Source organism: Chenopodium album, chromosome 8 (assembly GCF_948465745.1).
Source record: "Chenopodium album chromosome 8, dcCheAlbu1.1, whole genome shotgun sequence".
Lineage (NCBI taxonomy): Eukaryota > Viridiplantae > Streptophyta > Magnoliopsida > Caryophyllales > Amaranthaceae > Chenopodium > Chenopodium album.
This window is the reverse complement of record NC_137841.1, coordinates 6788599-6802546: the sequence shown is the minus strand read 5'-3', so window position 1 is coordinate 6802546 and position 13948 is coordinate 6788599. Positions and strand designations below refer to the sequence as shown.

The 13948-nt window shown below is 34.3% G+C and overlaps 1 protein-coding gene across 1 annotated transcript; it reads left to right on the top strand.

The window, feature by feature from the left end:
- Positions 1 to 678: 678 nt before the first annotated feature.
- Positions 679 to 4913, top strand: LOC145555753 (annexin D4-like). The gene is made up of 6 exons (XM_081617480.1): positions 679 to 818; positions 3401 to 3576; positions 3693 to 3911; positions 4011 to 4226; positions 4343 to 4414; positions 4515 to 4913. The coding sequence occupies exons 1-6, from the start codon at positions 770 to 772 to the stop codon at positions 4722 to 4724; spliced, it is 942 nt and encodes a 313-aa protein (XP_081473606.1). The 5' UTR covers positions 679 to 769; the 3' UTR covers positions 4725 to 4913.
- The last annotated feature ends 9035 nt before the right edge of the window (positions 4914 to 13948 follow it).

The following is a 13948-nucleotide window of genomic DNA, read 5'->3' as shown; positions in this document are numbered from 1 at the left end:
AGGTACTTCATATTGCATTTATTTGAAACAATAATTATGAAAAGTGTTACTCTTATTAAAATCGAAAGTAGTAATATTTAGGATAGATACTCTTACACAACGATCATATACACGATATTTTATTGAAACAATTAAGGGGGTGTTTGGTTCACGAAATATAGGTATGAGGTATGAGTTTAGAATGACTAAAACCCATACCATATGTTTGGTTGTCAAAAATATGAATTTCAAACCCATACCTCAAACCCATGAGGTATGGGGTTTAGAAACCTGGGGGGGTGGGTTTGGCTCATTCCATTCCCTTAGGTATCAAATAAAAGGAGAAAATAGTGAGATATTTCATTCCAGAATTAAACCAAACACATGGTATTAAGTATCAAGTTCCAACCCGATACCACCTTAACCCCATTCCTGATTCCAACCCCATACCACTCTGTGAACCAAACGCCCCCTAAGATTATTCAAGTAACTAGTTATAAATTTTTAATACAATTGAAGTTACTTAAAAATAATTAAGTAGAATTTGTACTTTAGTAACTCCATCCATGTTTGACCAAAGTAATGCGTTTCACAATGTCATAAAATAATCAATAAAAAAAATCACAATGACATTAGTATATTAAATTAATCTGCCTTACAATAACAGAAATGACGAAAATACCCTCATGATTAAACAAACTCTGTATATATACAATTAGGTGACCAGCTAATTTTATTATTTGAGTGCTTTAACCAGTCTCTCTCCTCAATAGAAACAACAAGTTCAACTATGGCTGATATTTCTCTTGATCATGAAGTTGTCACCAAGGCTTTCTCAGGTTTTTCTCTCTCCTATCTCTTTCATCTTTAAGTTTTTTTTATTTTTTAAAAAATGTATGGAATTATTTTAATGTAATATGCTACTTTTGAAAAATAAATTCTGCTTAATTAGTCATATTATTTGCCATTAAACGGGATTCATTTTAGCCTAGCTCATAAATTGCAATGTTTTGTGCAAATTTCTTTGTTGGTTTATTGCGAAGTCATTTTCCGAATCATTTTGAGAATAAGGCTTTGTTATCGTTTAAACTTTGAAAGTAATCATACCTAAAAAATTATAGAATTGGTTTGTTGATCAGAATTTAATTCTGGTAAGTCATACAAGATTGACATTATTTAATAATTATGCAAAAATTAGTCAAAGTTGATCCTCAGAGTCTAGTCATAGAAACTTTTAGATTTACATTTACTGCTTAATTCAGTTTAAGTTTGGGATATTTTGACAATTTTCTCAACAATCAAATGATTCAGCACTTAACGTTATTACCACAAGAGACTTTCTCTTATTACCACGTGGAAAAAAGAATTAAAGCATAAGAAAATATGTTGTTAAAATGGAAATAACTATTATGGCAATAAAAAAATAAATAAAAAAAATAAATAAAAAAAAAAGAAAGGAAAAAAGGCGGGAAATTTTGTAACCAGGAAATGACAAGTGTCATTCCAGGTTTCGCCTATAGGTTTATAGATAGACTAGAAATGTAGAATGAGAGATTCTTGAGTCCCGTTTGGTAATTAACGGTTAGCTGATTCGTAAGAACTAGTTGCATTATTTGGTTTGACTAATGGGTTACATTAGCTATTTTCACTGGCTGATTGATAAGAGCTTATTATTATGTAGAGTTGTTTGGTAAAATAAGCTTCTTAGTTGTAGATATTTGTTAGTAGAACATATGAAATGACAATTTTGGACATTGACAATTTATTTTACATTTTTACTTGAATAAGGTAAGAAAGTAGGTGGGCAGGGATGTTAATTAGAGTAGGAGTAACTTTTTCGGATAAAATTGTCTTTGACATCAATTTCTCAATAAACTAATTTAAAAAGCTCTATTTTTTTTTTCTTTTTACAAATTAACTTATGTGCCGCAATAGCTCATTTAAAAAACACTTTTACCAAACAACCAAATTAGATGATTTATGCAGTCAAACCTCTAACTGATCAAATAAGCTTATTTTTTAATCAAAACTCTAATAACCAATTATGGCGTTACATACATTGAGATGTATTAAAGGTATTTATTAACATACACAAAATTACTAGTGCACCGATATAGCTGAATGCATCACAATAATCCGTGCTCTTCAGATACTAGTTGATCATATTTTTCTAAAATGTTAAAATTTGGTTAAAAATATACTGAGTAATTCAGTTATAAAAAAAAAAATAATTTTGAGATAATATGAAATGGGTCTGGATAACCAGCGGATAAGGATGAGAGCTTGGTCTGCAAACAAGATTTAGGAGCTTCCATATGAAAACCAATTGGTAATAGTAGAAGTAATTCCTCTACCTTATAAAGTGGAACCAAGTCTTCTCTTTCTCCAATGTGGAACACTCACAAGTGGAGTACAATGTGTTTTAACAAGAGAAAAACGCTCCAAAAATACGTGTGATTTTAAATTGATACCGAGTAAACAAAAATCAAGGATATGTGGATGTTACCAGACTATGGGTCCTTTTTTGTTGGATAAAAATTACAAGTAAAATTTATTACTCGTAGTACCATGGGTGTCATTTTAGCTTCAATTATTTTATCAATCAAATGAGCCACAAGAAAACTACTAATAAAACCTTGGGATTTAACCTTGGGATTTAAACATGTGAATTATCGTATACATATTTCAATCACCGCTAATTTAAGATTTTATTTTTAAATTTTTATATGAAATAACATAGAGTAAATGGACTTATAGGATGTGAAAGATCATAAGAGTCAGAAAAAGAGAAAATTTTCTTTGGTAGAAGAAAAATCAAAAGTAGGTAAATAAGAGTGTAGGATTAGGACTAATCCAAATATTTCGCTAAACACATCCTTGTAAGTTTACTTCAAAATTGACTCAACTTGACCAAAAAAAAAATGTGCTTAATTTGTTGAATTATTAATTTGTAATTATACATTTACACGTAGCGAACTGTCCATCTGGACCATCTTTAATAAATGGGCCTACAAATCAAGCCATTTAAGTGACAAGAAGATGGCGACTTTATAACAACAACAATAATTTTATGCTTTCTAAGTTGTCTTGTATTCCATGTCATTGTTGTACCAAAAAAATAAAAAAGGATGATGCAAATTATTATGACTTTGATCAATTTTTAAAAAATATCTCTTTCGTTGTTCAATAATCATAACATTTTGACTTTTACACTTGTCATAATATCGTAATTTGTGGAGAGTGAGGGATAACTCAAGTGGTTAGGGCTTCCCTCCGATTTCAGGAGATCCTGGGATCGATTCTCACCCCCGTCCTTGTGGCTCTCTAAACACCAAAAAAAAAAAAAAAAAAAAAAATCGTAATTTGTTATTAAGAGCTTGTAGTGGTGTATACTAAGCATATTTTTTTTACCTGAATGAAGGACTCGGAGTTGATGAGAAGGCATTGATATCGACTGTTGGGAGATGGCAACATGACCACAAAAACTCGTTTAGGAAGTCTAGTCCAAACCATTTTTTAGCAGATAATGAACGCCAATTTGAAAAGTGGAATGAGAAACAAGTTGAACTCATCAAGCATGAAGTTCTACGATTCAAGGTATATGAGTATTTGTTTTTCGTTTCAATTTTGATGAAGTTATATTATCATAGACTTTGCTCTTTTATATTTGTTGCTTAACTATAAACTTTCATACATACACTTGAATTTGTTAGAGTGCTTTGGTGCTGTGGACCATGCATCCTTGGGAAAGAGATGCTCGTTTGCTCAAGGAGGCTTTAACCAAAGGCCCTCAAGGTTATAGCTTGGTCATTGAGATTGCCTGCACAAGATCGTCAGAAGAGCTTTTGGGAGCAAGGAAAGCTTACCATTCCCTATTCGACTCTTCAGTGGAGGAAGATGTTGCTTCCCATGCTTATGGTCACGAACGCAAGGTTAGTTCCTTCCATCCAAACTTCACTCTTTCCTAATTAAGGCTGCCTCAAAACATCAGTCAAGTGACAATTATTCATTGATTTTTGGTGGATATATAGTTTTTGGTAGCACTAGTGAGCGCCTACAGGTATGAAGGTACTCGAGTGCATGATGGGACTGCTAAATCTGAAGCTGAGGCTCTTCACCATGCCTTTAAGAATATTCATCCCATCGAGGATGAAGAGGTAGTGAGGATATTGTGTACAAGGAGCAAGCCCCATCTCACCGCGATCTTCAGACACTACAAGGAGTTATTTGGCAAAGAACTGAATGAGGTACAACACATCTTGGACTAAATTCAACTTTAGCCCCAAAGATAAAAAAACTTGTGTTAAAATATCTGATTGGAAAAATGAAAGCAGAATTTTCACCACTGTAGTAATCTCTGCAGGACCTTCATGGTAATCCGAGCTTAAAAGTAGCGCTGGAATGCTTAGTTGTCCCTGCAGTGTACTTCAGTGAGGTAAGGCGCGATTACAGATATCAGTCGTGTAGGTAACATAAAGATGTATTGATGTTTAAGATGCTGATAAAAGCTTATTGATCGAACTAATAAACTACAGGCTTTGGATGCTGCAATGAGAAAAGGGGCTGATGAGTTCACCCAAGAGGCTCTAACTCGAGTAATTGTGTCTCAAGCTGATGGTAATATGGAGGAGATAAAAGCTGCATACCAGAAGCGATTTGGAATTCCTTTGTCGGAGAAAATCGAAGAGACTTGTCTAGGAAACTTCAAGGAGTTCTTGCTCACATTGGTTGCTAGAGGGGAATAAGCACAAGCTGGCTTTTGGTGGATGTTTTAATTTTTCAAATTTATGTTTGTCTTTGCTGTATGTACTCTTATATGTTATATCTTATTTATAAGGAATTAAGGATTATGCATCAGAATTATTGGCTACTTATTATTTGTAGGTATCTACTTAATATTTACATCTAAGAGAAATGGTTATTGCTTGCTTTTATATGGGGAATTCCATGTTAATCTTCATGATTGACAAACTAGTCTAAGGTCATTTATGGTATTTCAACCTATTAAGTCGAGGATATGATTATCAAATTGCCCTGTTGAGTTGGATTTGATAGAGTCTAAAACATATTCTTGGGCCTCAACCATCAGCTTAAGCTTTTGGTTGAGTTGGTCCACTAACATGGTATCGGAGTCAGCGTGACACAAAGGTCACGGGTTCGAATCTCATCCACCCTCACTTTCAAGTGGAAACTTTCAAGTGGAATATTAAGCGCTGGGTATGAGGAGGGCCCATGCTGCATCCACACTTCTAGCCCAAACGGGCTCTCGTGTGAGGGGGAGTGATAGAGTCTAAAACATATTTCTGGGCCTCAACCATCAGATTAAGCTTTTGGTTGAGTTGGTCCACTAACAGGATTACTACCCTTGACTAAGCATCCACGTATGAATAGGCTTGCATAGTTGGACTTTACGGACTATACCACACGTCCACACGTTCAATGCCGTTAGTCAACAAACTTTTAATGCTATAACTTGATTTCATTAATGGGCACACACATGGCATAATTTGGTTTGGGAAAAATGAGTTGAGGCATCTGATTTACGAAGACCTTGGATTTCTAGTACTCTAGTATTGCTAATTACAAAGGAGTGTTTTATGTTAATTTTTTTTTTTTGTTTTCTATTATATAATTGCTGTATTTTTTTTCTTTATGCCACGTTTTAGTATTATTTGTTTTTTTTTTTTTTTTTTTTTATAAATTGTTATATAATATTTTAATAATAAAATATTATCGAGCTGCTCACGAGCTTATCGAGTCGAGTTATAGTTTGCTCGTTAAGGTTTCGATAAGCACCTCTATGCTTAGCCCCTGCTCACTGAGTCACTAAAGACACCGATATAGAATAAGTGTTGTGCGTTTAGCTAGCGGCCCAATGACACAAAGTGTATGATTTTATAAACCAACAATGACAAGGACATATTAGGGGCAAGCCGCACAACAAGTCCATAAAAATTATACTCCCTTTGTATTTTTTTAAGTGTTACACTTTGACCGGCATATAGTTTTAGGTAATTTAATTGACATAAATAAAATAAGAGGTAAGTGGGGTAGTTGATTGGTGAGGCAATTTAAATTGGTATGTTTGGTCGATTGAATAATTATTGTTGATTGATTTATTATGCTTTGAGAGTCATCACCAAGTCCAATAACATGTAAATAACGTAAAGTGGAAGAGATTACGCACCAAAACTCTTGGAACGTATATACCTTGAGTATGAACAATGGGGGGGGGGTTATGGGGTTTTATATTTAACCATAACTTCCAATGGAGTACAGGACGCTGTATATTCCTTTTTATTATTTATTATGCGCAGGAATTCCGCCACCTTTGTGTGGTTTTGTCGCTGGCACGGTTAGCTCCCGTGCCAGTTAACCTCAAATTTATTTGGGGGAGGTTAATAGGTGGAAACCCGTTCGATGCGTAATCAATGCAAAATGAATTAATTAGTGTCTAGTCATTGTGTCTTGTTGATTGGTGTGTGTGCTTGTGAACAGGTGCAATGAGGTAAGTGTGTGTTGATAGGTGAAAGCATGTTAGTGTGGCTAATTTACGCTTATGTACTCAGCTTTGCTGATTGTGTGTGTTTGTGTATTTGGCCATGTCTTTATCTTAGCCCTATGATGACCCATTTTTAATGGAGAGTAGTGGAAACAAGTAGAGATAAACTTTTCAGGTATTGAGGCATATTCATGATGGGGCACGAGTGAAGAGCGAATCATGCTAGTTTATATTAGTTACAATGTGTTTCTGCTTTAATTATTTATGCTAATATTTATATGTGGAGCTAATATCAAGTTTGGATTTGGGTTGGTTTTTAATAAGGGCCTTTAATGGTTCCAAGTTGTAGGTTGATTTTCATTTTACTTCGCTCATTTTGGTTTTAACTTTACTTTCGTTTGGTTAGCTTTTCAAGTTGGTTTGTTTTGGAAGGGTTTTTAAAATTAGTCTTCCGCTGTGTATCTTTGATATTTGCCTTAACCGTTTTCACGGTGGCGGTAATGTCTTAGATATTCCTATTTAAAGTTTTATACAGGACAAAACAGGTATTTTAAAATAAAGGAATTTCTAGGGTGTTACAGTGTGGTTAATAGTTTATTGAAAAGTAATGAATGTGAGAGGAAAAATATAATAAAAACACAAATATTGCTCTCCTTTTGATGAGTTGTTGAAATCATATTATTAAAACACAAATATTACTCTACTTTTGATAGTGTGGTTAATAGTTTATTAACATTATTACTCTCCTTTGATGAGTTGTTGAAATCATATATTTTTTTTAATCTTTTTGTAAAGACACTAGGGGTGTCCATTCGGTTTTCGGTTTTCGGTTTGGATTTAGTCTAAATCCGATCCAATCCGAAATATAATTCGGTTTTCAATTTTCCAATCCGATCCGATCCGAATTTCTCTCTTGATCCAATCCAATCCAATCCGAATTAAAATTCAGTTATTTGGATCCGATTCGAAAATCCGAATTATAATACATTATTTTTTAGCGCCTAATACAATTATAAAAATAAAGCTTTACTATAAATAAAAGTCTTCAAAATCATGATTAATACAAATATCCATATTTATACAAGCTTAATTTTATAATTCGGTTTTCGGTTTGGATTGGATCCAATTAGGGTCAATCCGATCCAATCCGAAAATCCGAATTTCCAAAAAATCTCAATCCGATCCGATCCGATTTAAAGTTTGGATCCGATCCGAATTGATAATTCGGTTTGGATTGGATTGGATTTCGGTTTTTATCCGAATTATGGACACCCCTAAAAGACACAAATATTTAATAACATCCAATTTAGACTAAATTAGTGTAAATCGGGTTGGGCAACTTCATCAACTCTAAGCAATGGAGTCACCATCGAAATCAGCCGCATCACCGCCGAAAAAACACCCACCGCCAAATCACCAACCCTGTCGCTACTCCCAGCTACCGACCGTCGAACTCCCTTAGCTTCTCCCAAGAATCAGTCGTCACCCCCAATTTCGACCTTGCTGATCACCCCCGATTCCAGCGCCGCTAACCTCCCCCCATCCCCCAATTCCGGCGTCGCTGACCTCCTCCATCCCCTGATTCGTGTCGAACTCCGATCCCTGCCCCGATTTCGCGTCGAACCCAATGTCGGGTTTGGTGGGTTTTCGACTTGTCTTGAGGTTGGCTTGGGTTAATGGGGTTTTGGGTTGGCTGGGTGGGTGGGATTCCGGTTGGTGGTTTGGCGGTGGGTGTTTTTGGCGAGAAGAGTGTAAAAATCAAATTGAGAAGTATGAATGTAAGATTAGTGATCAAGCATATTTATAGAACAAAAACTTTTGCATTTTGTGTTTATTTTTTTAATTTTGATACTCTGTTTTTGTAAAAAAGAAAGGCTACTTTTGTAAAAAAAAAAAAGGGCCACTTTTGTGAAAAAAAGGGTAACTTTTGTGAAAATATAAGTCATTTTTGTAAAAAAAAAAAGGGTCACTTTTGTAAGAAAAAAGGGGGTCACTTTTGTGAAAATATGGGTCACTTTAGTAAAAAAAAAAAAAAAGGTCGCTTTTCGCAAAATGTTCAGTGTACAATAAAATTATTGTAAACCGGAGGCATGTAAAAGTTTTGTTGTAAAGATTGGTATTCCCATCTACTTTATGTTTTGCTCTATCTCTCTCACCCCAAATGCAAACATGTACTTCCAATCATTAGTTTTTAAAATTGTTTCAAGGAAATTTTGTAAAAAAAACCACCTTTTATAACAGGATTTTTGCAAGAAACCTCCTTATAAATTTATTTTTGCGAAATTACACCTTAATCAATTTTTTTTTGGCAAAACCATACCTTTATGCTGAAAAACGGGGTTTTTCTGGCGTTGACTACCCTAACCCACCCACGAAACCTCCCCCTCCAAAATCCAATTCACGAAATCACCCCCTCCTTCGCTCCGTCCACGAAACCGTCTCCCCTCCTCATCCCCACCAACGAAATCGAACTGTCTTCTTTCCACCACCCCGCAAACTCTAAATTTAGGTCATTCGAATGTTAATTTAGGGTTGAGGGAGTGCGACTAGGGTCCAGCGCTGACAGTGAAAGGGAGAAGGGTGGCTAGGGCTATAGAGGAGGGTTTAGGGTGGTCAACGTCGTTGAAAGGGTTTGTTTATGGTGGACAATGCCGTTAAAGGGGTGTGTTTAGGATGGTTAATGTCGTGAAAGAGTGGTTTTGTGGGTGGGGCTGGGAAGGTAGGTGGTTTCGTGGGTGGACTGGTGTGGTCAACGCCGGAAAATGGGGTCAAACCTCGTTTTTCGGCATAAAGGTATTGATTTGCGAAAAAAATTTGATTAAGGTGTGTCATTGCAAAAAAAAAAAAAAAAAAATTATAAGGTGGTTTCCTGCAAAAAATTGTTTAAAAAAGGTGTTTTTTTGCAAAATTTCCATGTTTCAATTATTTTAGTTCCGCCATAAAAACCCAAAGAAGCATTGTATAGCGACTTCTATTATCAGACAGAGGAAGTACTAATTATAAAGTACTTCTTTTTAGGTCTTGTAGCACAATACTTTTCAATTAAATATTATACTTGGTCCACAATATAATATTTGCAATTTTGGACATATCATGTAATTCAATCGTATACTGTAGGAGTTTATAGGTACTAATTGCGGAAAAACATGAATCATATTCATAAAGCACCTAATCCCAAGATCTCATGCACAACACATAAAGAACATATAATTGTACCTTTGAACCGTGATTCCACGTGCAATCGAGCAAGAACAATAGGAGATAAAGAACCCCAAGCGTGATTCCTCTACTTGGTCCACAGGCACAGATTAAATCTCCACTAATGCTAGTTAGTCGTGATCGAACACTTCAATCAACCTTCAATTCAACGGAGAAGAGAGGAGACAGACGAGCCACAAACCACCACCACCACCACTGTGCGCCGGTGTTTGTACAGTACGGATAAAGGGGAGGAAGAGAGAGAGGCGTGTGAGAGAGAGGGGTTAAGGTGTTTGGTTGCTTGCTACACAATTTACTGTATGGGTAAGTTATGACTTATGTCAACCCTAGGCATGGCCTCTATTTATATATCACATATGAAGCCCAAACACTTAACCCAATTCAAACTACACTAACCCTACTCCTTACATGGCTTGTCATATCCTCATGAGGCCCTGGGCCTCTTACTTATTTAACCCAATACCCTTGTTGTGTGACCTTAAAGGATCCATTTTATTGGGCTATGGACTATTTAAGTAGCCCAAAGATCATTTGTCATATCTAGCACCAAACAATGACGACCTAAAAGAACGAACTTATTATCTCCATAATAGTTGTAATACCCCGTATTTTTATACGTATTTTATATAACATATTTTATTTAAAATAAGTATTTTAAGAAGTATTTAATTAAATTGTAATGTTTTATTTAAAATATTTTAATTATTTATTTTAATAAGTTTAGAAATATTTTATAAAAGGAAAGTTTATTTAATTAATTATTTTATTTAAGTTGGGGGTTAATTTAGAAAGTTTTATTTTAGTAAAGTTTTATTAGGGAAGGGATTAGGAAAGATTAAAAAAGGAAAGTTTAGGGAGAAGGGTTTATAGAGAAGGGGTATAAATATTCAACATTTGAGGTAAATCAAACTTTGCCCAAAGTGGAGAAAACTCAAGGTAAACTTCTCTCCCTTTCTCTTTATTTTTCTTTTTCTTTCTCTTTTTTCCCCTTCCCCTTCTCAGCTCCTCCGTCACCGCCGGCTGCCAGCAGCAGGCAACCGTCGGCGCTGGCAGCAGCTGTGGGTGTGGATGTTGGCTGCCATCTTTTTTTCGAACAAAAAAAAAATAAATCTTTTTGTTTAAAAACTAGTTTAATCCTAAGTCTAATTATTAATTATGAGTTTTATGATGTAATTATGATGTTTGATTATGAGTATCATGTAAATTAATTTTCATACTTTATTTTTTATTGAAAAGCCCCAATTTTTGAAACCCTAGGTTCTTGAATTATGAATTATTGAAGGATTATGATATACATTGGTTTAAACCTTTGATTAAAGTGTTTTAAGGCCTAATTACAGCAAGTTTTTATTAAAATATAATGCTGGAATTTTTGATAGTGCATTAAAAATCAAGTTTCTTTAAGGAATTTCAATTACCCCTTAATTAGAATTAAAGTATGATGTTTTAAATATAAATTCTACTTAATTTAATTAAATTATGAGGGGTTTTATAATAGTATATATTGCTGGAAATTTGTGTAGAGAGGATTTTAATACTCTTCTATGATTTTAAATTGTAGGAGACTTCTAAGTGAGTGATTTTTATTAGTCGTGGCGATTTTAAGATCGTATACAAGATACGTTCGCGTACTTAGTATAATTTTATTGATGTTAGTAGCATGTTAAATGTTCTTAATTGATTACAAGTAGTATCATGCTAGATTCGGAATGAAATTTATGAATTGGTTGTTGTTGGTGATTGAATAATAAGGCATGATTTATTTGTGATGGATTATTTGTTGGAAAATTATAGTTTGGAGTAATGTTTATGAACCACATATTTATTTTTGGCATGTTAGAAAACATGTTTAATTAAACTAAAGGTTTAATTTGGCTTGGAATATTGAAAAGGAATTTTATTATGGTTCATACAATTTTTATTGATGCTTTAAGCATGTGAAAAGAGCTATGTAAGTGTCTATGTACACGAGGAATAAATTGTATGTTGGTGCCTTGGTGCACTTAAGGTGTTTTTAACACCGAGGGATAGGATTTGTGGAGCTTTATGCGTTTAAGGTGTCACTGATATCGAGATAGAATAAAAAAGGATTCAACATTAAATATTATGTGGTCACTAATTATTCAAGAAGTAAATTGGTATGTTTGATTGTTTGAATAATTATTGTTGATTGAATGATTATGGTTTTAGAGTCATCACCAAGTTTAATAATCTGTAAATAACGTAAAGTGAAAGAGATTACGCACCAAAACTCTTGGAACGTACACACCTTGAGTATGAACATATGTGGGGAGTTATGTGACTTTATATTTGATCATAACTTCTACAGGAGTACAGGGCGCTGTACATTCCTTTTATTATCATTATGCGAAGGAATTCCGCCACTCACGAGTGGTTATTGATGCTGGCACGGTTAGCTCCCATGTTAGTAACCTCAATTTATTAGGGGAGGTTAGTGGAAAACCCGTTCGATGCGTAATCAACGCTAAATAAATCATGTAGTTGTTTAGTCTAAAAGTTTTGTTGAATGTTGTACACTTGAAAACAGGTGCAACAAGGTAAGTTGTGTGTTGATAGGAAACTGCATCTTAGTGTGTTTATTACGCTTATGTACTCAACTTTGCTGATTGTGTGTTTTATGTGTTTGTTGGCCTTGTCTTTATCTTGGCCCTATGATGACCCATTTTTAATGGAGAGTAGTGGAAACAAGTAGAGAGAAGCTTTTCAGGTGATGAAGCATATTCATGAATGGGCATAAGTGAAGAGCGAATCATGCTAGTTTCCATAAGTATATGATATGTTTAATGCTTTTATTATTTATGATATTATTATGCATGAGATTAACGCAAAGTTTTGGAATTTGGTTTGGTTTTAATAAGGGCCTATAATGGTTCCAAGTTGTAGGTTGATTTTATTTTACTTCGTTTGACTTTAGTTTCGTTAGTTGACTTTTTAAGGTGACTTGTTTTGAACGGTTTTGAAATTAGTCTTCCGCTATGTGTCTTTGATAGTTGCCTTAGCCGTTTTCACGGTGGCGGTAATGTCTTAGATATTCCTATTTAAAGTTTTAAACAGGGAAAAATATGTATTTTAAAAGAAAACAATTTCTAGGGTGTTACAATAGTGATCCTTGATATATCTAGTAATTGCACTTATCGAAGACATAATTCCTTCAATCTCCCACTTGTCCGAGACAAGTGCGTAATATTCAAATTCCTTAAGTCAATGTGTGTCGATTTGATAATATGATTGCATCTCATGTCGTGATCATATTAATCTACAAATCTTTTCTTGAAATTTGAGTTAGAATTACAAAACAAATGATTACCATGTAATCCATTTGAGTACGGCCATGCATTTTCTGAATTATCCCTCTTCAAGAGGCCAAGACACATTCCTAATTAAATAGGTACACTCAATCCAATCTTGTGGCAACCAAAGCTCCCATTCAACTCCTGAAATGGCCGGGAAATATCCTTTATAATCTTCAGTTATGGGAAGACGTTTGAATGTGCCACAGTCAAATCATTTATTGAATGGAATCAGTGTTCCACTCATGTCATAGGAACCCACTAATATATCCGATAGCTCTATACTTGAACTTCAAAGTAGGTCTATAGTTCGATCATGCATCATTCATGCATATCCATGTGATTAACCGAGCTTCACTACGCTCCTATAGCCCATGAAACTGTGCTATCCAATCAATCTTACATGCTAGTCCATTTATTGAAAACATTTATGTCCACTTTAATGATTTCGAACTAGTAACTTAAATAATATATGAATTTAGTTCACCTGTGGGGTTTCATTCACCAGGTCATCAACCTGATGAGCCCATCAATCCTTAATTATTTTTGACATTTTATTTAATTTCAAAAATCATAATTAAATAAGATTGAAACTGTGCTTCAATTGATAAACATAATTCTGCAAGTTAATGTATTACTTATGTGACATGTCTTCTCAAAACATACACAACTTAAATTACATAACTTGCTTCAATCCAAGAACCTTAGTATGACTCTCATAACTTGGTCATGGAAGGGGTTTAGTAAGTAGAGTTCATGAGACATTCTCATAAACACATATTTTGCAACTTCTAAATTTTATAATAATCTTCATCTCCATACACTAAGAATTTTCCTTCGCCTTTTCGCAAGGAACTAATTTATAATTTATGTTCCAACGTTACATTGAATTTCGATTGAAATCTATCATCACTTGTTCTTAAACACGTGAATCAAA